The 26,531-nt window shown below is 39.2% G+C and overlaps 1 protein-coding gene across 12 annotated transcripts in view; it reads left to right on the forward strand.

Annotated features, from left to right (window-relative positions):
- The window catches only part of ECPAS (Ecm29 proteasome adaptor and scaffold), a 123,460-nt gene that overhangs the window by 14,218 nt on the left and 82,711 nt on the right, over positions 1-26,531 (forward strand). For all 12 annotated transcript variants that reach the window (XM_063788425.1, XM_054658940.2, XM_054658938.2 and 9 more), the window contains 2 exons: positions 19,161-19,291; positions 26,225-26,341. In XM_063788425.1, the coding sequence (XP_063644495.1) occupies positions 19,161-19,291; positions 26,225-26,341 (248 nt within the window). The remainder of the gene's footprint in view (positions 1-19,160; positions 19,292-26,224; positions 26,342-26,531) is intronic.

Below are 26,531 nucleotides of genomic sequence, written 5' to 3' on the forward strand. Positions count from 1 at the left end.
GAAACCCCATCTCTACTAAAAATACAAAAAGTTCGCTGGGTGTCGTGGCAAGTGCCTATAGTCCCCGCTACTCGGGAGGCTGAGGCAGGAGAGTCACTTGAACCCGGGACGGGGAGGTTGTGGTGAGCAGAGATTGCGCCACTGCACTGCAGCCTGGGTGACAGAGCAAGACTTCACTAAAAAAAAAAAAAAAAAAAAGCCAGGGAAAGAAAGACTTTTCCTCTTCCCTGTTTAAAGAGCCTAGCCTGTAGTAGATCCAGATGCAAGGGTTTCCAGATTAGGGTATCTGCCTGGGCCCTTGGGGGACAGACTGGTGGACTAGGGAACAGGAAGATAATCTGTCTGATTGCCTTAATTCTGTGGGGGGCAGAGTTACTAGCAAAGGACTCCATCAGCAAGGACCTCCTGCTCAGGACTTTGTTGCCTGTGAAGGTACTCATTGCCACCTCTTGGGCCCTGGCTGGAGAGAGGCAGCTCCTGCAGGAACCATGATGGATTGTCTCTTTCTGGTAATGGATCTTCTCCCCACTCCCAACTTATATTTATGTTTTCTGCTAGACTGCCTGACATTCTCCTTTTAAGTACATTTGCATCTGTTGAGTTCTGTAAAAAAGGCTGGGGATGGGGGTAACTCTTTACAAACAGGAGTAGAGATCACATTTCTAGACATTCTTTTTTTTGAGATGGAGTCTTTTTTTTTTTTGAGACAGAGTCTCGCTCTGTCACTCAGGCTGGAGTGCAGTGGCGCGATCTTGGCTCACTGCAAGCTCCACCTCCCGGGTTCACGCCATTCTGCTGCCTCATCCTCCCGAGTAGCTAGGACTACAGGCGCCCGCCACCATGCCTAGCTAATTTTTGTATTTTTAGTAGAGATGGGGTTTCACTGTGTTAACCAGGGTGGTCTCGATCTCCTGACCTCGTGATCCATCCACCTCGGCCTCCCGAAGTGCTGGGATTACAGGCGTGAGCCACCACGCCTGGCGGGACGGAGTCTTGTACTGTCGCCTGGGCTAGAGTACAGTGGCTGGATCTCGGCTCACTGCTCCACCTCCCGGGTTCAAATCATTCTCCTGCCTCAGCCTCCCGAGTAGCTGGGATTGCAGGCGCCCGTCACCACGCCCAGCTAATTTTTTGTATGTTTAGTATAGACAGGGTTTCACCATGTTGGCCAGGCTGGTCTCAAATTCACCTGACCTCGTGATTCACCTGCCTTGGCCTCCAAAGTGCTGGGATTACAGGTGTGAGCCACTGCACCCGGCTGCTTTGTTTTTTTGGAGACAGAGTCTCGCTATGTTGCCCAGGCTGGAATGCAGTGGCACAATTTTGGCTTACTGTAACCTCTGCCTCCTGGGTTCAGGTGATTTCTCCTGCCTCAGCCTCCCAAATAGCTGGGATTACGGGGCTTGCCATCACACTCAGCTAATTAATTCTTAAAGAAGCATCCTGCTGGCCTCATCTGGGTTTTGCCAAGTATTAGAGTGGCTTTTGGGGAATTGAGATGATATTTCAGATAGATGAAGTGGACTTTAACTTTCGGTTAGTATCTGGTTAGATTTATAATTCACAGGATTGATCTACCAGAAAATACTAGTATTACACACAAAATCTAGATGCCAGCTAGGGCTTCCTTATTTTTCCATAGTTTTAGCCTCAAACTCCTAATTGTACTGACTGTCAGAGTCCATTCTCTTCCCTACCTTCCAGCCTGATATTTCCAATTTTTGTGAATTCCCTATACTTTAGTTTCTTATTCTTTTCTTAGTTTCTGGGCTCCCATTTCTGAAAATGTTTCAGCTTGGACGTGAAACACACACACACACACACACACACACACACACGTTTCAGCTTGGACACGAAACACACACACGCACTCTCTCTCTCTCTCTCTCACACTCACTCACTCACTCTCTTTGCCCAGAGTTGGTATGTCCTAGGAAAAGGCCTTGTTTTAAGAGTGCTTGGTTTTCTGCCCTTTTACTGGTTCACCCCTTCCTCTTCATCTTTCTCTGTTCTCTTCCTTTCCTTCTCTCGGCAGTAACTGCTGCATCTCTGCTGGTTTGGAGTCACGTCGTATATAGTCGTCTAGTAAGATTTAGTATCTTCTCCACCTACTTTCTCGCTTAAACCATGTTATAATTTAGTGTGCTAGAAGGAGCATTGGACTGTCTAGGGTTTGAATCAGCCCTGCCACTTAGTAGTTTTGGAATCTTGGTCAACAGAATGTTTTCAAGGCTCTGTTTCCTCAACTGTAAATTGGAGGTAATACTACTTGCTTTACTAGAAGTTCTTTACAGGCAGGTACTGTGTTCCAGTGTGCGCTTGGAGGGTAAAGGCCTCTCTGGGTTCAGCTTGTTTGTTTTTGTTTTGTTTTGTTTTTTGAGGCTGAGTCTTGTTCTGATGCCCAGGCTGAAGTGCAGTGGCGTGATCTGGGCTCACTGCAACCTCCACCTCCTGTGTTCAAGCAGTTCTCCTGTCTCATCCTTCCTAGTAGCTGGGACTACAGTCACATGCCACCACGCCTGCGTAATTTTTATATTTTTAATAGAGATGGGGTTTCATCATATTGGTCAGGCTGGTCTTGAACTCCTGACCTCAGGTCCTGGGTTCAGCTTCTGAATCTGTGTATCATTCACATGGTGACCTCTGGCAGGTCAGTTAGATGGTGAGTCTATAAATGCATCTATAAGTGCACCTCACAACATTTTTCTGAGGCTCAGAAGGCCATGTGAATCTGCTTTGTGACTATGATGTATTTTATATACTTATATCTGTGAATCAGAAGAAAGTAAATACCATTAGAGAGAATATTTCTTTCTGAAATCGTCTATTATAGTGTAGTATATTTCCGTAGTAACTTGATAGATCTTTTAAAAAATATCGTGTAGTGTTAGCGGTGGTCTTAGGTATTTTCAGCTTTCTCTTCAATTTCAGCTTCTCCTTAAGACCTCTAACCTGATTTGTATTTTAAAATTTACTTTCATATTCAGGAAAAAAATATTCTTTGTAGAAAATTTAAGCAACCTTAAAAAACCTGAAACCTGTCACTCAGAAATTCACGCAAGTAATTCGTGCTCATGAAGTAAGTTAGTAATGACACATAATTAAACAAACCAGAAAGAATCCTCTGAAATTCAACCAAACAGGGATAACATTGCCTTAAATAGAATCCTTTCTCTATTCCTTTTGATAGTATACTTTTCTTGTATAATTTTAAAGGAATATTTTGATGTTCAGGTTTTCCTGAAAGGAAACTGATTTCTCTTCTCTTCTCCTCTTCTCTCTTCTCTTCTCTTCTCTTCTCTCATCTCTTCTCTTCTTTTTTCTCATCTCTTCTCTTCTTTTTTCTCTTCTCTTTTTTCTTTTTTAACATGCTTTTTCCATTAATAATGATGTGAGGGAAAAATAAGTAATTGTAGGTTTATTGTTTTTTCTAGTCCTGTAAGAAAATAGCTTTTCCTCCCTAATTTAGAAGTTAAAGTTGTGTTTTTGAGAGAGATCTGAAGAATGTGCTGAAGTCTTTAAACCTTTACTGGTCGTTTTCTTTTTATGCGGGTAGGAGGAGGGAGTGTTCCTTCTTCATCTTTAGATAGAGAAACTAAAGACAGGCGAATAAGATAAATTTGAATTATTTAAAGGAAAATAAATGAGCTGGGTGTGGTGGCTCACGTCTGTAATCCCAGCACTTTGGGAGGCTGAAGTGGGAGGATTGCTTGGGCAAAATAGGATGACCTCATCTCTACAAAAAATAAAACAACTAGCTGGGTGCAGTGGCATATATATGTCTGTGATTCTAGCTGCTTCCAAGGCTGAGGTGGAAGAATGGCTTGAGACTGCAGTGAGCTGTAACTGCATCACTGCACCTCAGCTTGGGCAACAGCAGAACCCAGTCTCCAAAATAAAAACATATATATGTGTGTGTGTGTGTGTGTGTGTGTGTGTGTGTGTGTATTTAGTTATTTATATTTTTAGTAGATTTTTTTTCCTCCTACAAGAATGTCATAGTTAACATGAGCTAAACTGGATTTTTGTTTTGTTTTGGAATTTTAAGATTCTCAGGGTTTTGATACTTTTCCTTTGAGATCAAATGTTCTTTTTGTTCTTTCTTTTTTTTTTATTTTTTGAGATGGAGTCTCGCTCTGTCGCCCAGGCTGGAGTGCAATGGCACCATCATGGCTCACTGCAACCTCTACCTCCCGGGTTCAAGCAATTCTCCTGCCTCAGCCTCCTGAGTAGCTGGGATTACAGACGCACACCATCATGCCCAGCTAATTTTTGTATTTTTACTAGACATGGGTTTCACCATGTTGGCCTGGCTGGTCTTGAACTCCTGACCTCGTGATCACTTACCTCGGCCTCCCAAAATGCTGGGATTACAGGTGTGAGCCACCGTGCCCTGCCTCTTTTTGTTCTTTCATAGGCTTTAAGGTTCCTTTCAAGCTTCAAAGTTCTGTGATTAAAAAATTTTTTTCTTGTCTTTAAAACATGGATTTTTGATTTTTGAAAAATATTTGCTCTGTATACTTTTTTTTTTTTGGGACAGGGTCTTGCTCTGTTACCCGGGCTGGAGTGCAGAGGCGTGATCTAGCTCACTGCAGCCTCAACCTCCTGAGCTGAAGCGATTTTCCCACCTCAGCCCCCTGTGTAGCTGGCACTACAGGCACACACCACCATGCCTGGCTCATTTTTCAGTTTTTCGTAGAGATGGGGTCTTGCTGTGTTGCCTAGGCTGGTCTCAAATTCCTGGGCTCCAGTGATTCTTCTGCCTTAGCTTCCCAGAGTGCTGGGATTACATGAGTGAGCCACTGCATATGCTGGCCTTTATGCTGTTTTTTTCTAATCAAAAAATGTATTTTCACTGAAAAATATTTGAAAAGTATTAAGAAAAATTAATGATGTATTTTCTTTCACTTTTTATATAATTATATCATAAAATAAAATTATCATGGAATATATATATATTCTTTTAAAAATAATGAATTATTTCAACCATGAAGGAAAGTATGGAGAGTAATGTTGACATGGAGTTTTTTTTGCTCTTGTCGCCCAGGCTGCAGTGCAATGGCACGATCTCGGCTCACTGCAACCTCCTTCTCCCAGGTTCAAGCAATTCTCCTGCCTCAACTTCCCGAGTAGCTCGGATTACAGGCGCCCGCCACCATGCCTGGCTAATTTTTTTATTTTAAGTAGAGACAGGGTTTCACCATGTTGGCCAGCCTGGTCTCAAACTCCTGACCTCAGGTGATCCACCCACCTCGGCCTCCCAAAGTGCTGGGATTACAGGCATGAGCCACCGTGCCCGGCCTTGGAGAGTAATCTTATTAACATTTATGTATGTCTGACTCATCTTTGTCAAATTTTTACATTTTCTGCTATCACCTTCAGGTCTTGTATTTTATTTTAATTAATTAATTTATTTTGAGACAGAGTTTTGCTCTTGTTGCCCAGGTTGGTGTGCAGTGGGATGATTTCGACTCACCGCAAGCTCCACCTCCCGGGCTTAAGCTATTCTCCTGCCTCAGCCTCCTTGTATTTTTAGTAGAGACGGGGTTTCTCCATTTTGGTCAGGCTGGTCTCAAACTCCCGACCTCAGGTGATCCACTGGCCTTGGCCTCCCAAAGTGCTGGGATTACAAGCGTGAGCCACCACGCCCGGCCTTATTTTATTTTTTTAAAGAAATAAACATTGCAGATGCAATTCAGACCCCCTGTGTTACTCCTTATCATATCATTTTTCTTTTCTTCCCTTTTTTCCTCTCTTTCCTCCTCCCCTCCTTCCCTCTCCCTTTTCATTCAGAGATTGTCATTACTGTGATGTATCGTACCCAATATGTATTGTGTTTAAAAACTTTCCATAAATGGGACTAAACTGTACATATCTTATCTTCTGCAACTTATTTTGTTTGATCTTAGATTTTTCAGATATGGTCTTGTTGGCTCATTGTAACATGTAATCCTTGTTTATTTATTTCCATCATTGTGTGACTCTGCATAATTTATTCCTTCTCATGTTGACTGATATTTAGATTGTTTTTATATTTTTGCTTTTACTAATCCTAGGCTGTGAACACTTTCACACATGTGTCCTTGTGCTTGTCTCTTCCTGGGAGAGTTCTTTTTTTTTTTTTTTTCTTTTGAGATAGGATCTTGCTCAGTTGCCCAGGCTGGAGTGCAGGGACACGATCACAACTCATTGCAGGCTTAAGGGATTCTCCCACCTCAGCCTCTCGAGTACTGAGTAGCTGGGACTACAGGTGCATACCACCATGCCTGGCTAATTTTTTTTTTTTTTTTTTTGTAGAGATGGAGTTTTGTCATGTTGCCCAGGCTGGTCTTGAACTCCTGAGCTCAAGCGATCTGACTACCTCAGCCTCCTAAAGTGCTGAGATTAAAGGTGTGAGCCACCACACTTGGCCCCTGGGAGAGTTTTTTTTCTAGGACAGTGTTACATAAAGTGTTGTCTGAGCATTAGGGAATTATTTCTTGCAAATAAGGAACTTGCATCAAAATGTAAATCAACTATCACTGTTAATTTATTTAACACTTCTTATTCTAGAAGCACTTTTTCAATAAAAAGTGTTCCTTATCTCTTTGCTGACTGGTGATAAACAGTTTGTAGATGGGCTTCTTGAATGGCAGAATTGCTAGGTGGAAGGGTATGTTCCTCTTCAACTTTGCTAGAGATGTCTTTACTGCAGAATTGCTCTTCAGAGATTGTATCAATATGTGTACCCCATCAGTAGTGGACCAGAGTTCTTGGTTTGTTTCCCATCTTTGCCAACATTTGGTACTGTTAGATTTGAATCTTTTTTTTCTGATGTGTAGTCCATTGTTTTCTTCTCTGATTCTTAATGGCATTTTTGTCAATCTCAAGTTTCCATATATTCCCAGTTCTCTTTCTGTGTTCTCTGTTTTAATCTATTGATTTGTCTATTTGCTGACCGGTGCTTTTGTCACACTCAGTCTTAATAATTGTCATAGCTTTATAAGTCTTGAAATCTGATTGAGCCACTCCTACTGCACTTTTATGGAAAATTGACAGTTATTCTTGGCTCTTTGCTGTTACATACTCTGTTCCATTCATATTCTAAAGGAATTTTATAATTTTTTTCAGCTTTCACAAAGCACTCTGTTTTCTGTAGAGAATGTTTGACTGTTGGGGGCTTCCCATCTTTGCAATACTGAGTTTATTTGTGAGCATTAGTGCTGTTTACCAGATATTTCTAGTTCTCTCTTTTGGGCACAAAATAGAATTTAGTGCTGGGGACACAGTGAGAGACATGTGATTCACCACAGAAGTTTCACCACAGAAGGGTTGAATTGAGCCAGAAGGATTGAGAATATGGCACTAACTAGCGGTGTTTGAGATGGTGTTGGCTCTATCAGCCGACTGTAGTGAGCAGAGCCCTCCTCCTGATCTATGACTGAGGCATAGTCTAAGTGAGAAACTAATGTTGGTTGTTTTTAAGCCATGGAGATTTGGGGGTTATTATCACTAACCTATCCTGACATGGAAATCCATGAATGTAGTTGGGTGTGGTGGCTCACACTTGTAGTATCAGCACTTTGGGAGGTTGAGGTGGGTGGATCACCTGAGTGAGGTCAGGAGTTTGAGACCAGCCTGACCAACATGGCGAAACTGCATCTGTACAAAAAATACAAAATTAGCCAGGTATGGTGGCGCATGCCTGTAATCCCAGCTATTTGGGAGGCTGAGGCAGGAGAATCGCTTGAACCTGGGAGGCGGAAGTTGCAGTGAGCCGAGATTGCACCACTGCACTCCAGCCTTGGTGACAGAGTGAAACTCTGTCTCAAAAAAAAAAAAAAAAAAAAAAAAAAATTCCATGAATGTTGTGCTTCTCCATTAATTTAGATCTTATGAATTATAGTTAGGATTATAATTTTCTCTGTAAAGGACTATGACATGTTTCATTAGATTTATTTCCAGATAACTTGTAGTTTTATTGCCATTGTTAATTATATGTTTTTAAAAACTACATTGTCTGATACTTTGTTCTCATTTATCTCAGTTGACTTCTGTACTCTGATCTTGTATGCAACATAATTAACTTTCTTATTTTGCATACCCTATCCCATAAATATCATGTAATCTGTGAATACTGACAGTTTTTAGTATCTCCTACTTCCATATTGCATTTTCTAGCGGTTCCAGTTCAATTTGCTTGGAAGTGATGATAGTGCACATCTTGTTTCTGATTTTGTATGAGATATATTTGCTGTAGATTTTACATAGGTGCTTTTTGTCAGATTATGAAAGTTTCTTTCAGTGACGGTTACTTCCAGCTCCACAGTTATAAACTACTCTTTGGGACAGATTCTGCTAATCATATTTTTCAGACTCCCATACCATCTAGCTTCTTGTTTTAAGATATCTTTTCCTATCTCGAGGTAATGAGAATATTCTTTATTTCTCTAGAAACTTTATTGTTTTACCTTTGACAGTTAGATTTATGATCCATCTGGAATTGATTTTGTTTGATGATACGGTTTGGCTCTGTGTCCCCGTCCAAATCTCATCTTGTAGCTCCCATAATTCCCATGTGCTGTGGGAGGGATGCAGTGGGAGATGATTGAATCATGGGAGTGAGTCTTTCCCATGTTGTTCTCGTGATAGTGAGTGGGTCTTAGGAGATCTGATGGTTTTAGAAACGGGAGTTTGCCTGTACAAGCTGTCTCTTTGCCTGCTGCCATCCATGTTAAGATGTGACTTGCTCCTCCTTGCCTTCTGCCATGATTGAAAGGCTTCCCTATCCACATGGAACTGTAGTTCTCCATTAAACCTCTTTCCTTTGTGAATTCCCTAGTCTTGGATATGTCTTTATCAGCATCATGAAAACGGACTAATAGATATGGTGTGAGGTAGGGATTAAATATTGTTCTCCCATATTGGAATACAGTTGATTTAACACCATTTATTGAAAAGACCATCATTTACTCACTACATTGCGGTGACACCTCTGTTTAAACCAGGTGACTATATACCTGTTTGTCTTTTACACTTTTTCTATTTTGTTCAAGTGGTCTACTTATTTTTTGTTAGCATAGTATACTTTTAATTACTGTAGTTTTTATTTTATGTGTTTATTTTTTTGAGACAAGGTCTTGCTCTTTTGCCCAGGCTGGAGTGCAGTGGCATGATCTTGGCTCACTGCAACCTCTACCTCCTAGGATCAAGCAGTTCTCCCACCTAAGCCTCTCAAGTAGCAGGGACTACAGGTGCACGCCACCATGCCCAGCTAAATTTTTTTTTTCTTTTTTGGTAGAGATGGGGTTTCACCATGTTGCCCAGGCTGGTCTCAAACTCCTGAGCTCAAGCAGTCAGCCTGCCTTGCCCTCCCACAGTGCTGGGATTACAGGGCTGAGCCACTGTGCCCAGCCTACTGTAGTTAGCCTTGAAATTTGACCAAAGTCTTCTAGCTGTTTTTCCTCTTCAAGATAGTTTTGGCAAATCTTGGTCCTTTGCATTTCTTTAAATTATAGAAAGAATCAACTTTTTTTTTTTCTTCTAGTGGTATCCACACATTTAAAGATTATTCATCCACTCATTCATTGATTGAGATAGTTAGTATCTTCCTATGTTGCCCAGGCTGGCCTGGAACCACTATAGGCTCGAGCCATTGTGCCTGGCTCTAGGATCAGCTTTTTAGTGTTACCCAAGTTATCTGATGGATTGTGCTTGGATTATATTGTCTATAGGTCAATTTGGGGAGAATTGACATCTTATTAATATTTTCTAATCTGTGAATATGGTGTATCCTTTAAGTTTTCCTTAATTTCTCATAGCAGTGTATTTTAGTTTTCTGTGTAGAGGTCTTACACATTTTTCCCTAGATTAATTCCCAGCTATTTGATGTGTTTTGATGTCATTGTAATAGGTGTTTTCAAATTTTGTTTTCTAATGGTTTATTACTATTATATAGGAAACCAATTGATTTGTGTATTTTGTTATTCTATTAATTTTTCCATAGATTGTTTTGGATTTTTTGTGTACCAATCATTATCTTTAAATAATGAAAATATTATTTCTTCCTTTGTAATCTTAATGCATTTTATTTTTCTTTGTCTTATTGCTCTGAATAAAATTTGCAGTACAAATTTGAATAGAATTGGTAATAGTGAACATCTTTACCTTGTTCCTGAACTCAGAGGAAAAGTGTTTGGTATTTTACCTTTAGATATAATGTTTGCTGTAAGTTTTTATAAAAATCTCTTATCAGATTAAGGAAGTTCTCTTTTCTTCCTTGTCTATTCAACATGAATAGTTTGTTCCCATCTATTTAGCATGAAGAGATTTTGAATTTGATCAAATGCCTTTTCTGTATATATTGAGATGATCATATGATTGTTATTCTCTATTGTGTTAATGTGGCAGATTACACTGATTTTCAATATTAAACCAACTTTGCATCTTTGGAATAAATCCAATTTTTGTATGATGTATTATCCTTTTTATATATCGCTGGATTTGACTCACATATTTTTTACTTATTTTATGTATTATGATTTAAATATTATTTTATTATCTCATTTGCGTCTATATTCATGAGAAATATCTTTTATTTGCTTTTATCTTTCTGGGGATACCCTTGTTTGGTATCAAGGTTATTCTGGCCTCTTAACATTCAGGGATGTGTTCCCCTGCCATCCCCTTACCCCACCTTTTTCTCTTCTCTGGAAGAAGTTATGAAGGAGAATTTACCAGTGAATTAATAAGATCCTGGCATTTTTTTGTGTGGGGAGGTTTTTAAATAATACAGTTCATATTTGTGGTAATTTAAAATGAACCAGTTTTTTAAAGCAGAATTTATAATTGTAAGTTGTATCATTGTGGTCTGTCTTTAGAAGTAATTAAAAAAGCCCCTTAAAATCATGTAATTATGACTTTGTACTAAGTTATGCCTCCGTATGATGAGCTCTTGTGTCTCTGAGGTATTGTCACATGGGATTTTTAGCTTTCTGGCCTGGCTCAGTTTTCCTTTGGTGGTAGTAAATGGGGTTATTAACATACCTAGCATAGGATTCCTACTCTAGGTGGGATTCTACTAATAATTCATGTTTTGCTCCCAGCTGATGGAATGTGTGTTCTCAAATATTTCGTAGACTTCTGATTTATTAAAATACTTATTTTTGTAGTAGTAGTCAGCTTTATTTAAAAAGAAGGTAAAATTAGCCAAATATGATGGCTCATACCTGTAATTCCAGCACTTTGGGAGTTTGAGGCAGGAGGATCGCTTGAGGCCAGGAGTTCACAAGCAGCCTGGGCAACATAGACCTCATTTCTACAAAAAATACAAAAAAGAAAAAGATAATAATTTCTTCTTGCCACTGAGCTTAAGGGAAAAAAAAAGAAAAAGGTAAAATTAAAGGAATAATGTATTCTGAGAGATAATTATATACAATATTTATATAACATATGGAAAATATTTTATATCATATATAATTACTCTGCCAAACCTAACCAGTTAAGGGCATAGCCCTCCACTAGACTGAATCGACTTCATATGCCACCTACAAGTTCCTGTTATCCCAGAGCCACCCTCACTTTTGACCTATCGGATGCAGATTTGGGGGTCTCCATGGACCCCCTCAGGTTTAATCATTAGCTAGAATGAGTCAGAACTCAGGAAAGCCCTGTATTTATGGTTATGGTTTTATAGAAAAGGATACAAGTTAAAACCAGCCAAAGGGAGAGACATGTAGGGCAAGGCCTGAGAGGGTTCCAGATGCAAAGCTTCTGTTGTGTCAGGGTACTTTCCCAGTATAGCAATGTGTGATAATACACACAATGCACTGCTGATCACAGAAGCTCACCAGCTCACCTGAACTTTGGTGTCCAGGGTTTTATTGACCAGGTGTGATTGATTGATTGAATCATTGCCCATGTGACTCAATTTCTAACACCCCCCCCAACCCTCCTCTCCCTCTCCAACCCTTCCCCTTGTCCAACTCCCCTAATCACCTGGCTGAAAACCTGCAAGATGATTAGTCTTTCTAGTGTGATCAACCCCCATCCTGAGTATCTCTTAGCGTAAACAATCTGGGGCCCACTATGAGTTACTTCCTCAGTGTAAGTTATCAAATGTGATTAGAGGGTCCCACCATGAATAACAAAGGCACTTCAGTTACTGGGGAAATCCGAAGGGTTTAGTGCTTTCCTCTCAGGAACATGGACAGAGGTCACCTAAATTCTTTATTACACAAGAATATAAAAGCTACATCTGTAATATGATAGCCATATATAACATTATATAATGTTTCACAACATTCTTATGAAGCAATCTTATGCTGTTCCTAATAGACAAGTTCGTTAATAACCTTAGAGAGGTTTAGTTTACTAACTAAAACCAGTAATGTATCTGACATGAAAATATAGGTCTGTTGGCTCCTTTATATCTTAGACTCTCGGAGAGAATCATTAGTTGGGCTTTCGCAAGTCTATATTAATAATGTATAGTTTATAAATAATAGCCCATTTAGAATTGTCCCCATAATATATGCAAAGGAGGAATTTTATACTTTTTTAATGTGTGTTTCTCATATGTGTGTATGTATATGCACACAAAATCTAGATACTTCTTTTAGCAGAAATTCTCCTTGGTTGATATGAAATAAAGGATATTTTCCTAAATCACGTTTATAACTGAAGGTTTGGAAAACATTGTCTGTATATGTTTGTATTTTTTCGGTGATTAGACACTGATATAAATGCTATAGGGGTAGGGGGAAGAAAGGATAGGAGATTTATTTTTTATTTGTTTGACTGTGTGGATTAATGCTGCTGTAAATTTATATTCACTAACCTCAATTGGGTCCTTTACACTTTCTTCACATTTGTAGTTCATTTTACCAGTCAATTTTCTTTTCTTCACTCTGGGGCAAGCCTTTTCCTACCATTGTCACGCTGCCAACTTGCCCTCTGCTCTGCAAATCTCAGAAGAAGACTGTGCCTTCTATTTTACAGAAATAATAGAAACCATCAGAAGGGAATTCTTTCAGGCCCTTCCATAAAATTTATAAGATTGATTTTATCAACAGCAGTCGTCCTGTTTCCCTTCTGTTATAATGGCAGAGATGGCCTTCCTGTCCTATCTAAGGTAATTCCTCAGACCTTGTGCTGAATCCTAATCTCTCCCATATTCTCAGGGTCACAGTCTAATAATTTTTTCCCTCTTCAGTTTCTTTCTCTCTAGTGGCTTTTTCCTTTTGCTATTTAAATGTGCTCAGAGCTGTTATTTGATTGAAATAATGAAAAATAACTTTCCCCTCCCCTTTCATAACTAAAAGTTTCTAAAGAGTTGTCATTTACTGTATTCCTCACATCCTTTTTAATCTTCCACTGATTCCTCTACCCTGTACAGTCTGCTTTTGTCTCTACCACTTCATGGAAACTGCCTGAGCCAAGGTCAGGTGTGAACTCTATTGCTAAATTAACTGGATTCTTTTCAATTCTTATCTTGCGTGATCTTTTTGCATCATTTGAAATGGTTGACTGCTGTCTCCTAGGAAAATCTTTCTTAATTATTCTGACCCCACATTTTCTTTTTATTTTTGTCTGTTGCCTACCATTCCCTTTTTCAGACTTTCCTTCTCCTGCATTTAAATGCTGTTGTTCGCAAACAGTCTGTCCTAGGCCTTCTGTTATTTTCTTTCTACATGCAGTTATCATACTTGTGAGGTAAGCCTGGACAACATCCATGCCTCTTCCCTCTTCACTCTTTTTACCCATGACCACCAAGCTCTTGCGCATGGTAGAGTTTCAGTAGATACTTGAATGAGTGACCTAGATAGGAGAATGAGTGCTTGACTGTGAAACTGGGAGGGTGCTGGGCCTTGAAGGAGGAGAGAATTTTGATGAGCAGGAAGGAGGAGGAGAAAGGTTGAATTGCAGCTGGTCACATATGGAGTTAGCTTCTTATTCATAGTAGTGAGTTCCCTCTAGTGTTTTCTGACCTTTGAATTTGTATGTTTTTCCATTTTTGTAATAAATACTGCCTGAATGAGACACATTCTAGTGAACGTTTGGATATTCTTTCAAATAAAACTTCCTGTATAAGGTGTAGTATGTATAGTATGTGTACCTGATAGAAAATAGGGTCATTCTTGGAGACAGTTGTATGGTATAGGCAAGGATTTTTAGACTAAAGGTCAGAAGACTCCATTCTTATTCTTACTCTGCTGCTAATTAATCTGTGACCTTAGGCAAGTCCTTAAAACTCACTGTGCTTTTTTATGTTATATAATCTTTCAGTCTTCTTCAGTTCTGTTTTCAGTCCAGTACAAATCTTTCTTTATGCAGGCTTCAAAATAAATTTTCTTCTTGACTTGGGGGGTAGTCACAAGATTGTTTATAATAATTCATTAAACCGTGCATTTATGTTTTGAATGATTTTCTGTATGTATTATTACATAGTTAAGAAGATTTTAAAAACCCACAAAAGGCTTGTTTCCTACATCCCTCCATATACCAAAAGAAAATTCCAGATGGATCAAAGACTTGAATGCAGAAAGCAAAATCATAAGTGTACTTGAAAGAAAACATAGATAAATATACCTGCCAGGAGACTCCCAGTTCACCCCTAGCTTCAGTGATTGTCTAGTAGGACTCACAGGATTCAGCATATATTTGTACTCCCAGCTAAGATTTAGTGTAGCAAGGTCACCAAAGGGAAAAGTCATGTGAGTGAAATCTGGAGGAAACCAGGTGCAAGCTTCCAAGAATCTTCTGGTGGAGTCACACAGCACATACTTGATTCCTCCAGAAGTGAGTTGTGACAGCACCTCTGAAATGGTATCCACCAGAGATGGTCATCAGAGACTCAGTGCCTCAGGTTTTTATTTGGGGCTGGTCATGTTGGTACCTTCTTCCTAAAATGTACCAAAATTCTGCCCTGAAGGGAAGCTGGTGTTCAGCATAAACAATATTATTTGCACAGACAGGCACAGTGAACCACTCTTAGCAGTTCTGGGAATGGTGGGAACCCTGCTGAAATCCAGGTTTCCAGATATCAGCCACGGGCCAGCCTCAGCTAGAAAGCACATCTTTCTTTCTTTCTTTTTTTTTTCTGAGACAGAGTCTCGCTTTATTGCCCAGACTGGAGTGCAGTGGCACGATGTCCGCTCATTGCAAGCTCCGCTCCCTGGGTTCATGCCATTCTCCTGCCTCAGCCTCCTGAGTAGCTGGGACTACAGGCACCCGCCACCACGCCCGGCTAATTTTTTGAAATTTTAGTAGAGATGGGGTTTCACCGTGTCCGCCAGGATAGTCTCTATCTCCTGACCTCATGATCTGCCCTCCTCAGCCTCCCAAAGTGCTGGGATTACAGGCGTGAACCACGTGCCAGGCTGAAAGCAAGTGTTTCTGCAGGTAGCAGTCCTGGGTCTGTGTAAACTCTTCTCTGCACAATATAATATTTAAAAGTATTTTGCAGTGAAAATGACTTTTCTAAGCATGCCTAGAAACTCCGAAGTCATATAGGGAAGGAATGGTAAGTTTAACTATACTCAAAAGACTTAGGCCGGTGCAGTGGCTCATACTTGTAATCCCAGCACTTTGGGAGGCCAAAGTATGAGGATCGCTTGAGGCCAGGAATTCAAGACTAGCCTCTGTCTTGAGGCCAGGAATTCAAGACCAGGAATTCAAGACCAGAGACCTCTGTCTCTACAAAAAATAAAAAATCAGCTGGGTGTGGTAGCGTATGCCTGTAGTCCAAGCTACTTGGGAGGCTGAAGTAGGAGAATAGCCCAGGAGGTTGAGGCTGCAGTGAGCTGTGGATAGCGCCACTGCACTCTAGCCTGGGTGTCAGCAAGACCCTGTCTTATTTAAAAAAAAAAAAAAAAAAGGAAAAGAAAAATGTAGCAGTTGGTTATATCTGTAGATGTTGACCTTTCTTCTTTTTTGTGAAACTTGAACAAGCTTATCTTTTATTTAAGTATAGATGGGTCTGTAAAGATGACCTAACACTGTTAGATTGATTCACCTCGAAGGTAGAAGGCTTTACATTTTCCTCTGGTGTACCCAGCCTGTTTTAGCAGGACCCTTTCACATGGTGGTTGGTGCTCTTTCTTCCCATTCCCATGTTCTCATAATTTTATTGTGTTTAGGATGTTACATTTGCCTGTCTCGTGAGGGAGAGAAGATGTTAGGTGCTATGCTGGGCATACATAGAAGCATCCAAATGATTGCATGAAAAGGAACGGGGACTGGATATTCCACACCCTCCTGCCGCCGCACCCCACCCCCCCATCTCCCCCCACCGTTTTCTTTAACTTTGACAGAGATTCTCTAGGTCAGTTTATTATGAAGAGTTTAATTTTCTGCCTTTGTCCACAGAACACTTCTTTTACAGTTTCTGTAGCTCAGATTTGTAGTTTCTATGGCCTAGCTGTAAGGCACTAAGGAGCTGCTCCCTTACCTGTAACTTCTGCAAACACTGTGGGTTGAACTCAGCATTCCTGAGAACTTCTTTTACAGCAGCATTCAGCATTTATCAAATAAAATCACTGGTAGTCTCAGATTGAGCCTTTCTTTCCTCCCTCCCTTCTTTCTTTTTATTATTAATTTTTTAAACTAAACTTGAGACTTTATTTGGATTTTACCAGTTTTTTCATTAATGTCCTTCCCCCCCCCCCCCCCCCCCAGGATCCTGTGCACAGGACCATTTAGTTGTGATGTTTTCCAGCTTTCTCTGGTCTGAGACAGTTTTTTAGTCTTTTCTTATTTTTCATGATCTTGAACTTCCTGAGCAGTACTGGCCAGGTGTCTTATAGAATGTCCCCCAGTTTGGGTTTTTCTGTTGTTGTACTCATGATTAGATTTGGGTTATGGGTTTTTGTTATGAATACCAGAGGGGTAAAATGCCTTTCTTGTCACATCATTTCAGGGACACATGATATCTGCATGACATCATGAGGTTTACCTTCTTACTGGACTAAGATAGTATTTGACAGTTTTCTCTACTGTGAAGTTAACATTTCTCCCTTTTTGTATTCTAAAGAAGTAGTCACTAAATCTAGTCTACCCTCAAGGGGGAGGGTGGGCAGGAATTAAGCTCCACCTCCTGTAGGGGGAAATAGCCACATATATTATTTTGAATTCTTCCTATAAGAAAAATTTGCCTCTTCCCCCCCAATTTCTTTCATCATTCAATAATTATTTCCATCAGTATGGACTCATGTAGATTGACATTTTGGCTTATAATCCAACGCTGTTATTTATTTTGTTCCTTCTATTGTCATGGCTTGGGCCATTAGTTCTTTCAGGTTGGTTCCTGTATCCCTTTGACTTGTTCCATGTTCCATTTCTTTATTTTTGAGACAGGGTCTTACTGTGTCACCCAGGCTGGAGTGCAGTGGCATCATCATGGCTCGCTGTAGCCTCAACCTCCCAGGCCCAAGCAGTTCTCCTACCTCAGCCTCTGGAGTAGCTGGGACCATAGGCACTCGCCACCATGCCTGGCTAATTTTTTCTTTTTTTCTGTAGAGATGGGGGTGTCTCTGTGTTGATCAGGCTGGTCTTGAACTCCTGGCCTCAAGCAATCCTCCCTCCTTGGTCTCTCAAAGTGTTGGGATTATAGGCATAAGCCACTGTGCTTGATCCCATGTTCCATTTCCTTTTTCTGTAGAGATGGGGGTGTCTCTGTGTTGATCAGGCTGGTCTTGAACTCCTGGCCTCAAGCAATCCTCCCTCCTTGGTCTCTCAAAGTGTTGGGATTATAGGCATAAGCCACTGTGCTCGATCCCATGTTCCATTTCCTTTTAGGCACTACAAGACGCTTCAGGCTCATCTTGTTTTTGACCTGCCCCAATCCCTAGACTCAGACATTTTTCCAAGGAGCTTGGTTCCTTTTCCTGGAGAATGGTATTGAAAAACAAGATCAATTCTGGGTGTTAGGTATGCTTGTTGCTACTAGGATGTCATTGCTTCTGCCCCTCTCAGGATTGATCGATCGATCTGTTGATCTGTCTGTCTGTCTATCCATGTATCTATCTACATCTCTGTCATTGATCCATCTATTGAGTGATCTATGTCTATCTAATCTATCTTCCTGTAGAAAATTATTGTGGAAAATTTCTGGGAAACACAATAGTAATTCTCAGTATCTGTTATGAAGCTTGAATAATTATCAATTAGTGGCAATTTTGGTTTTACTTACATAACCCCTCCCCAGTGTCTCTTCATTATTTAAAGAAAATTCTACTAGCTGTTATTTCGCCTACAAATATTTCCATCTTTATCTCTAAAAAAAGACTCCTTTAAATATATATTTTAAATTGAAGTATAGTAGATACAGTAGAAGGTATGAAAGTGTAGAGTTTGATGAATTTTTATAAATGTGTTTATCTCTATAATCACGCAGATCGAAATATAGAACATTTTTAGCTCTTTAGAAAGCTCCCTAATTCCCATGACAGTTTTTGTAGGGACCTTTAAAAAAAAAACCTAACCACAATACCATTATAGTACCTAAAACAATTTTAACAGTAATTCCTTAAAATCAAATATCTAGTTGTTTGCGTAGGCTTCCCTTTCATTCCCATCTTCCTGCTTGCCGCTGCAGTGTACTGGTTGAAGAAGTTACCTTGTCTAAAGTTTATCACAGTCTGGGTTTTGCTGAGAGTATCCCCATGGTGTCACTTAACATATGTCTCTCATAGTGGCTTTCTTGGGGAAACTTGGCTATTTTTCTAACTAGGTAACCCTAATACAGTAATGGGCAGTGATCCTGTCTTTGGAGAAACTTCATCAGTAAGATGATTTCACCAGGGATAGATATATTGTCCCTAATAACTGATGGTATCTGATTAAAGTTTTGCTGCCTTGCTCTACTAACTAGTTCCAGAAGACGCCTTCAGAAATCTTGTATCCTTTCCAGTATCCAGTTAAAACTGAATAACGTTGCATGTGGGAGAGAACTTTTTGTTCTTGGTTTTGTTTTCTTCCATTCTAAAGGGTAGACCAGGGTAGAACAGTTAACCTTTTGGTGGTGGTTTGTTGCTGTGTCAAAATACCTGTACAGGGCTAGCTATGGTTAAAGTCCTGACTGAAGGATTGCAGTACAGAAAAAAGGAATAAGCTATAAAAATAATTGGTCTTGGTTGTGTCTGGCTTGCTAAGTTCTCTCTTTTTTTCTTTTTGTATTATAGATCAGCTTGAACGGGTCTTTTTACGACTTGGCCATGCTGAAACAGATGAACAATTACAGAATATTATATCTAAATTCCTTCCTCCTGTTTTGCTCAAACTCTCTAGCACCCAAGAAGGAGTACGTAAAAAGGTAAGCATGTTGGGACAGCTGGGGGAATTAAATGATGAATAAATGAATATACATTATCAAGTGAGTTTTCTGTTCCCATTATTGAGTTCTAGGTTTGTGATCTTAATTATGGCCTTTCAAAATGGAGAGTAAGTCTAGAACCAGCTTTTATGATTTAAAAGTAGCTCTTGTATCCTTAGCACAGCTGCATTTAGCACCAACTGTCTACTTGGCATCAGTGTCAGATAATATAATTGAGATAATTATCCTGGAATGTATGGAGGCATGATCTGAAATCCATGCCATTGATTCCAATATGAAAGGCATGTGGTAATGGGGCAAAAATATTCTTTAGTTAATTGTTGACAATGATTATAACCTTAACTAAAAGTAAGCAAAATAAAAAAAAAATTAAGCAAAATAATTTTATAGCTCCTGTTTCAGGATTCTGCAAAGTACTCTTACAAAAAGTTGGATAACTGTCACATCAGATTTTCATTTTCTTTCTTTTTTTGTTTTTTGAGATAGGGTCTCACTCTGTCACCCAGGCTGGAGTGCAGTGGCACAATCACAGCTCACAGCAGCCTCGATCTTCTGGGCTTAGGCCCTCCTACCTCACCCTCCCAAGTAGCTGGGACTACAGGTGCAGACCACCATGCCTGGCTAATGTTTAAATTTTTTGTGGAGACAGGGTTTCGCTTTGTTGCTCAGGCTGGTCTCAAACTCCTGAGCTCAAGCAATCCACCTGCCTCGGCCTCCCAAAGTGCTGGGATTACAGGCATGAGCCACTGTGCCTGGCCAGTATTTTCATTTTTTAACGAAACTGTTCTACATGGAACATTTCCCCCTTGATTTGTAGAATATTTCATTAGTCTTCCAGTATATTTATAATAGGTCATCCAGTCTTTGAGCTATGGTCAGGTTTTATTCCTTGGGCCACTGTAATTGGCAGTGACTTCCTGGAGGTCTGCCCTGAGAGGGATTCCAAGGTCTGATTTGGGTTCAGTGCAGAAAGAGAATCTTTAGGAATGTCTTTTATGTTTATATCTCCTTACAGGAGGGAATGGGCATTCTTGTCATATATTTGGCATGTCTGCAGTTAATCCTTCTTTGCTGAGATAGACGTGCATTTGATTATGTCACTCTTCTATTTAAAACCCTTCTGTGGCCTTCTCTTACTATTAGGATAGCAAGGTCTAAGAGGCCCTTCGTGAGTTGATTTCTGTATACTTCTTAGCCTTATCAGTTTTGTTATTTAGCAAATATTTACTGAGTGCCTTCTATATGCCAGGTCTTGGGGATATGGTGATGAATGATGACAACACCTAGTTGGGGAAATCAGTATAAAACAGTCAGGCAAATAGTACATAGTTGAAATTTGTGATACATGCCAAGATGGAAAAGGAAAGGATTTTATGAAAGAATATATTTGGGATATAATTTAGACTAAGTGTGGGGTATAAGGGGAGGCCTCTGTGGTGTGCAGGAAGTAGCCAGGCCAAGAGGTGGGGGAGACCATTGAAGATAGACCCTGTGCAGGTGTTCTGAGCTGGGACAGAGTGTGATGCCTTCAGGAAATTGGAGAAGGCCACAGTGATGTCCCCAGTGCATGAGACGAAGCCTGATAGGAGGAAAGAGGTATTCCAGGGGCACTGATTTGAAAGGGTATTGATGGTAGTGCCACCATCACTCTAGCTGTTGGCTGGAGAAAGACTTGGAGTAGGGGCCAAGAGTGGAGACCTGGAGAGCAAACAGGGAACTTTTGCGTTAGTCCAGGCTTAGTATCGTCAGTAGTTTTTAACTCATTTACTTATCTTAGATTTTTTTTTGTTTCTTTGTATTTTATTTTTTTATAGAAAGTCATTCATCTCTGTCCATCTACTTTAAATGTTCAGTTGTGTATCATTCACTTCTATCATACTATTATTCTTTTTAAAAAAATAAATTTTATTATGTATATTTGACGTTTACAACATGATGTTATGGAATACATACAGATTTTAAATCTTTACTGAAGCAGATGAGCATATCTCTCTCACATAATTTTATACTATTCTTAATATTCTGTTATCATTATTTCAAATGGGAAATTCTATTCTTGTTTCTGATTTTATTACTACCAAAGTTTTAACCTTTTAATGGGTCATTTTAAAAGGAAACTCAGCTTTTAGATTAATGTTCCCTTTTTAACTGTATTTTTTTCTATTTTTATTCAAATTATTTCTTTTTTTAGATAAGTTTTTCTTGTGTAAAGTTTTAATTTATATAATAATCTGGCAATGGTTCTTATGTGTCAAGAAAAGTGCTAAGGACTTACATCCTCATGAGATTATGTGAAGTAGGCATCCCCATTTTACAGATGAAACTGAGGCTTGGAATGATTAATGAACTTGTTTAAGGTCAAATAACAAATGGTCAGGCCAGGATTTGAACCCAGGGCTTTTGAACTTCAAAAGGTAAGCTTGGTCATCAAGTTAAATGCTTTATTCTTTAATTATAGTATGTTAAAAAAAAAAGAACCAAAAATGACTTCAGCTTATGAATTTCTCTTTGATGACTATTTTAGTTATATATAATAGTTACGTTGATGTGCAGTTTGGTCATTTTATCTTTGACTTATTTATAAGAGTGTTGTTTTTAGTTTCAAAATATTTGATATAAAATTTGCCTGGTTTTATTGCATTCTGGTCAGAGACCATAGTGTGCAAATGTTACAGTCCTTCAAAGTGTATTCTAATGTTTGTAAGAAAAGCCTTTCAGAAGATAAAAAGAATACTTCCTGTTTGTGGAATATGGAGCTCAGCATGCGCTAAGGCCATTCATTAGTAACATTGTGCATTCATGTCTTGAACCTGTCTTCCAGTCCTATTATAAGTTGGTAGTACTAAAGTATAATGTCCTACTGCTGTTACAGTTTTTCTGATTTTTCTTTCAGTTTTAATAATCTTGGCTTGCTGCATTTTGATGTACAAGTTTAACATCTTGTCTTTATTAATAATTATAGTATTTTATGTTTATTTTTTATCTTTTGAATTCCATTTAAGGTTTTTTTCTCCAAAACCTGTTTTATCCAAAATTAGTATTGTTAACCATTGTTTTCCTTCTGTCTGCTTGATAAAATATTTGCCCCAGCCTGCAATTTTAACCTTATTTACTTTGTCTATATCTCTTAGTACAATGGAAATGTCACATATTTTTGAGGTTTGAGTTGAGGGCATTTACATCAGTTATTGTGATTATTAACCTATTTTTAAAGTTTTAAGAAAAAATTTTATTGATACATAATTATACCATATTTATGGGGGTACATGTGATATTTTGATACATGCATGTAATATGTAATCAAATAATTTAGTATTTAGGATACTCATCACCTAATTATTTATTGTTCCTTTGGGTTGGGAGCATTTTAGATCTTCTAGATATTTTGAAATATACATGATTATTAACCTGTTTTATCACTTGGTCTGTTTGTCCTTTCCCTCTCTGCCTTTCTTTCCTTCTCTCACTTTCTCGTTATCAAACTGTCAACACTGGTGTCTTCAAGGGGCTGTGAAAGGACGAGGGAAAAGGGATGCTTTAGATTTTCCACTTGATTTATTATTATAAATGTATCTTTCTATTATAACTTTAAAAAGCAATACAGAATAAAGTAATAAGGATAAATGTAATCATTTTGAACTTAATATATTTAATATATTTAATTTATACTAATAAAATAGCATTTTTATTTGTGCATGTCAAATTGGTTAAGTTGGAAAACTTTTGGAATAGGGGAAATGGAATCAAACAGCTAAAATAGCCTGTTATATATTAAGCATTGTGCTAAACTCTTTGACTTATCTTTTCATTTAATCTTTACAGTAGCCTTTGAAATGTTATCTGAATTCCACAAGTCATTTTTAAATCTTTCTTGGTTTATGGAGGATTCCAGACAAGATATAACCATATTTAGGAAATTCGCCGATATTTAACATGACAATAATGCTATTAGAAAATTAAGTAATTAATCCATTTAAAATTCAAAATAGGCCAAGTGCAGTAGTAGCTCATGCCTGTAATCCCAGCACTCTGGGAGGCTGAGGTTGGAAGATCTTTTGAGACCAGCTTAGGCAACATAGCAAGATCTCATTTATGCCAAAAAGAAAGAAGAAAACCATGCATGGTAGCATGTGCTTATAATCCCGGCTACTGCAGTGGCTGAGATAGGAAGATTGCTTGAGACTAGGAGTTCGAGGCTGCAGTTGGCTATGATAATGCCACTGAACTCCACCCTGAGTGACAGAGTGAGACCCTGTCTCGGAAAAAAAAAAATCAAAATAAATTTATTATTAAAAAAAAGCATGCAATTGTGGGCAAGATTCTGTGTCTCCATCGATAATAATTTTCTATAGAGTCCCTCTAGGAATCAGCCTAGATTAGAATGTCAGAAGAGGGCTCTTTCCTTTAGACTAGTTCCACCTGATTGTTTTCTCTTGTCACCTAGCGGTATCACAGATCCAGGACAGGTAGGAAGTTCGGATGAAGTATGGATGACAATGCAAATTTCTAGCTTCTTGGAAGGTATCATGTCTCACTGACAAACACTTTCGCTGATGTGAGTTCAAATATCAGTGTTTGAAAAGGTTAAAAAAAACGGGCTCTGGAGTCATATTTTGACTTTGCTATTTGCTGGCCCAGTATCCTTGGACAAGTTACTTGAGGCTTCTGCTTCCTCATCTGTAAAATGGGAATGACACCACCTCACTGGTTGTCGTGAGAATCGTATTAGATAAGGAATGCCTGGGGGAAGAGTGCATAGACACTGTGATAAATATTAGCTATTTTAATATTACTATTTTATCATTCATTCAACGAACATTGATTACAGAGTTGTTTTTATTCTTAAACATAATTCACCTATTTCATTATTGCTGTAGATCTCTTGGAATTTTTTGCTGTCGGTGTCAAACATCTCTACAGCTTTCTTTGTGCATGCTTTGAGGCTAGAGCACAAATTTCAGAAATGAGGGAGAATAGTGTAAACCTGGCCCTGCAGAATAATTATCTTAAACTCTTGAGTCTTTCTTAGGCAAGGCCTTCTAAAAATCTTATTTCTCAATGCTCGATTTCTTTTCCGTTGGCAGAAATCTTTTTATTGTAGTATAATTGAGGCCATTTGATATGAGCCTCTGTACATCCCTTTCTATCCATGCAAACTGTTGTCTTGTCAATTCCTATTTTGCTCTCTTTTCCCACTTAAAGGAGAGGAAGCTTGTTATTTCTTACAAATTATTTGATAGTTTCAGATGATATTCAGAATACAATAAAAATGCCTCAGACTATTCACAATAGCAAAGACTTGGAACCAACCCAAATGTCCATCAATGATAGACTGGATTAAGAAAATGTGGCACATATACACCATGGAATACTATGCAGCCATAAAAAAGGATGAGTTCATGTCCTTTGCAGGGACATGGATGAAGCTGGAAACCATCATTTTAAGTAAAGTATCACAAAGACAGAAAACCAAACACCACATCTTCTCACTCATAGGTGGGAGTTGAACAGCGAGAACACGTGGACACAGGGCAGGGAACATCACACACTGGGGCCTGTTGTGGGGGGGTGGGGGCCTGGGGTAGGGATACCATTAGGAGAAATACCTAATGTAGATGATGAATTGTTGGGTGCAGCAAACCAACATGGCACATGTATACCTATGTAAAAACCTGCACATTGTGCACATGTACCCTAAAACTGAAAGTATAATAAAAACAAACAAACAAAAAACAACTCCCAGACAAAAATAAAAATGCCTCAGCATTTTGCCAGTATCCTTTTGTAATCCAGACCTTGCTTTTATGAACTCTTATCGTTCTGGGCTTCAGTCAGATGCAGTGTGCCCCATACCTTCTTATAACTGATACTCTGCTTGGAACTCATTAAATCTTAAGGACTCAGTGTTCCTGTCACTTCCTCCGTGAAGTCTTTCTTGATATAGCAGATATCTTTTGTCTTCTGGAAACCCACTGTATCTTGTATGTCTCTCTTTTCATAGTATTCATGGTGTGTTGCAATAATCTGTTCTTCTTGAGGGACATGCTTCAGTCTAGGCCCAACTTGGATTTCAACTTTGTTTAACTAAAGGACATTGTAAAAATAAATTCACCTGGCCAGGCGCCGTGGCTCACGCCTGTAATCCCAACACTTTGGGAGGCCGAGGTGGGCGGATTGCTTGAGATCAGGAGTTTGAGACCAGCCTGGACAACATGGTGAAACTCCATCTTTACTAGAATACAAAAATTAGCCAGGCGTGATGGCGGGTACCTGTAATCCCAGCTACTCGGGAGGCTGAGGCAGGGGAATTGCTTGAACTCAGAAGGCAGAAGTTGCAGTGAGCTGAGATCGCACCACTACACTCTAGCCTGGGCAACAGAGTGAGACTCCGTGTCCAAAAAAAAAAAAAAAAAGATCCAGGAGCAGTGGCTTACACCTGTAATCCCAGCACTTTGGGAGGCAGAGGTGGGCAGATCATGAAGTCAGGAGTTCGAGACCAGCCTGGCCAACATGGTGAAAAAATACAAAAACTTGCCAGGCATGCTGGCGCGCACCTGTAATCCCAGCTATTCGGGAGGCTGAGGCAGAAGAATTGCTTAAATCGGGGAGGCAGAGGTTGCAGTGAGCCAAGATTGTGCCACTGCACTCCAGCCTGCACGACAGAGCAAGACTCCGTCTTGGGAAATAAAAAGAAAAAAAGAAATTCACTAGTGCATAGATTTTTGGGAGACAGTATTTTTGAACACGATTCATGTAGTGTATACTCCCTTTCTGGGATGTAAAATTTACACCCTTTAAAAGAACAAAGTAGCTACTATTCACTAACATAGATAACATCTGATAAATGAATTTTAAGATAGTGGTTTTTAAGATATGATCAATAACTTCAGTTCCCATCTCTCTGTATTTTAGGTAATGGAACTGCTGGTCCATCTGAATAAACGTATAAAAAGCCGCCCCAAAATACAGCTTCCAGTAGAGACACTGTTGGTTCAGTACCAGGACCCTGCTGCAGTTTCCTTTGTCACAGTGAGTGTTGTATTGGAATATTTTCTGACTTACAGCAAATTTTCTTTCCTAACATTTATTAGATGTCATCGACATATTGGCAAGTTTAGAATTTCACCTTAGACCACTTCTAAATGAAACATGAGTTTTTTTTTTTTTTTAAATGACACACTGTTTTTCCACTGAGTACCAATCCAGAGGAAATGCTACT

This window comes from Pan troglodytes, chromosome 11 (assembly GCF_028858775.2).
Source record: "Pan troglodytes isolate AG18354 chromosome 11, NHGRI_mPanTro3-v2.0_pri, whole genome shotgun sequence".
NCBI lineage: Eukaryota > Metazoa > Chordata > Mammalia > Primates > Hominidae > Pan > Pan troglodytes.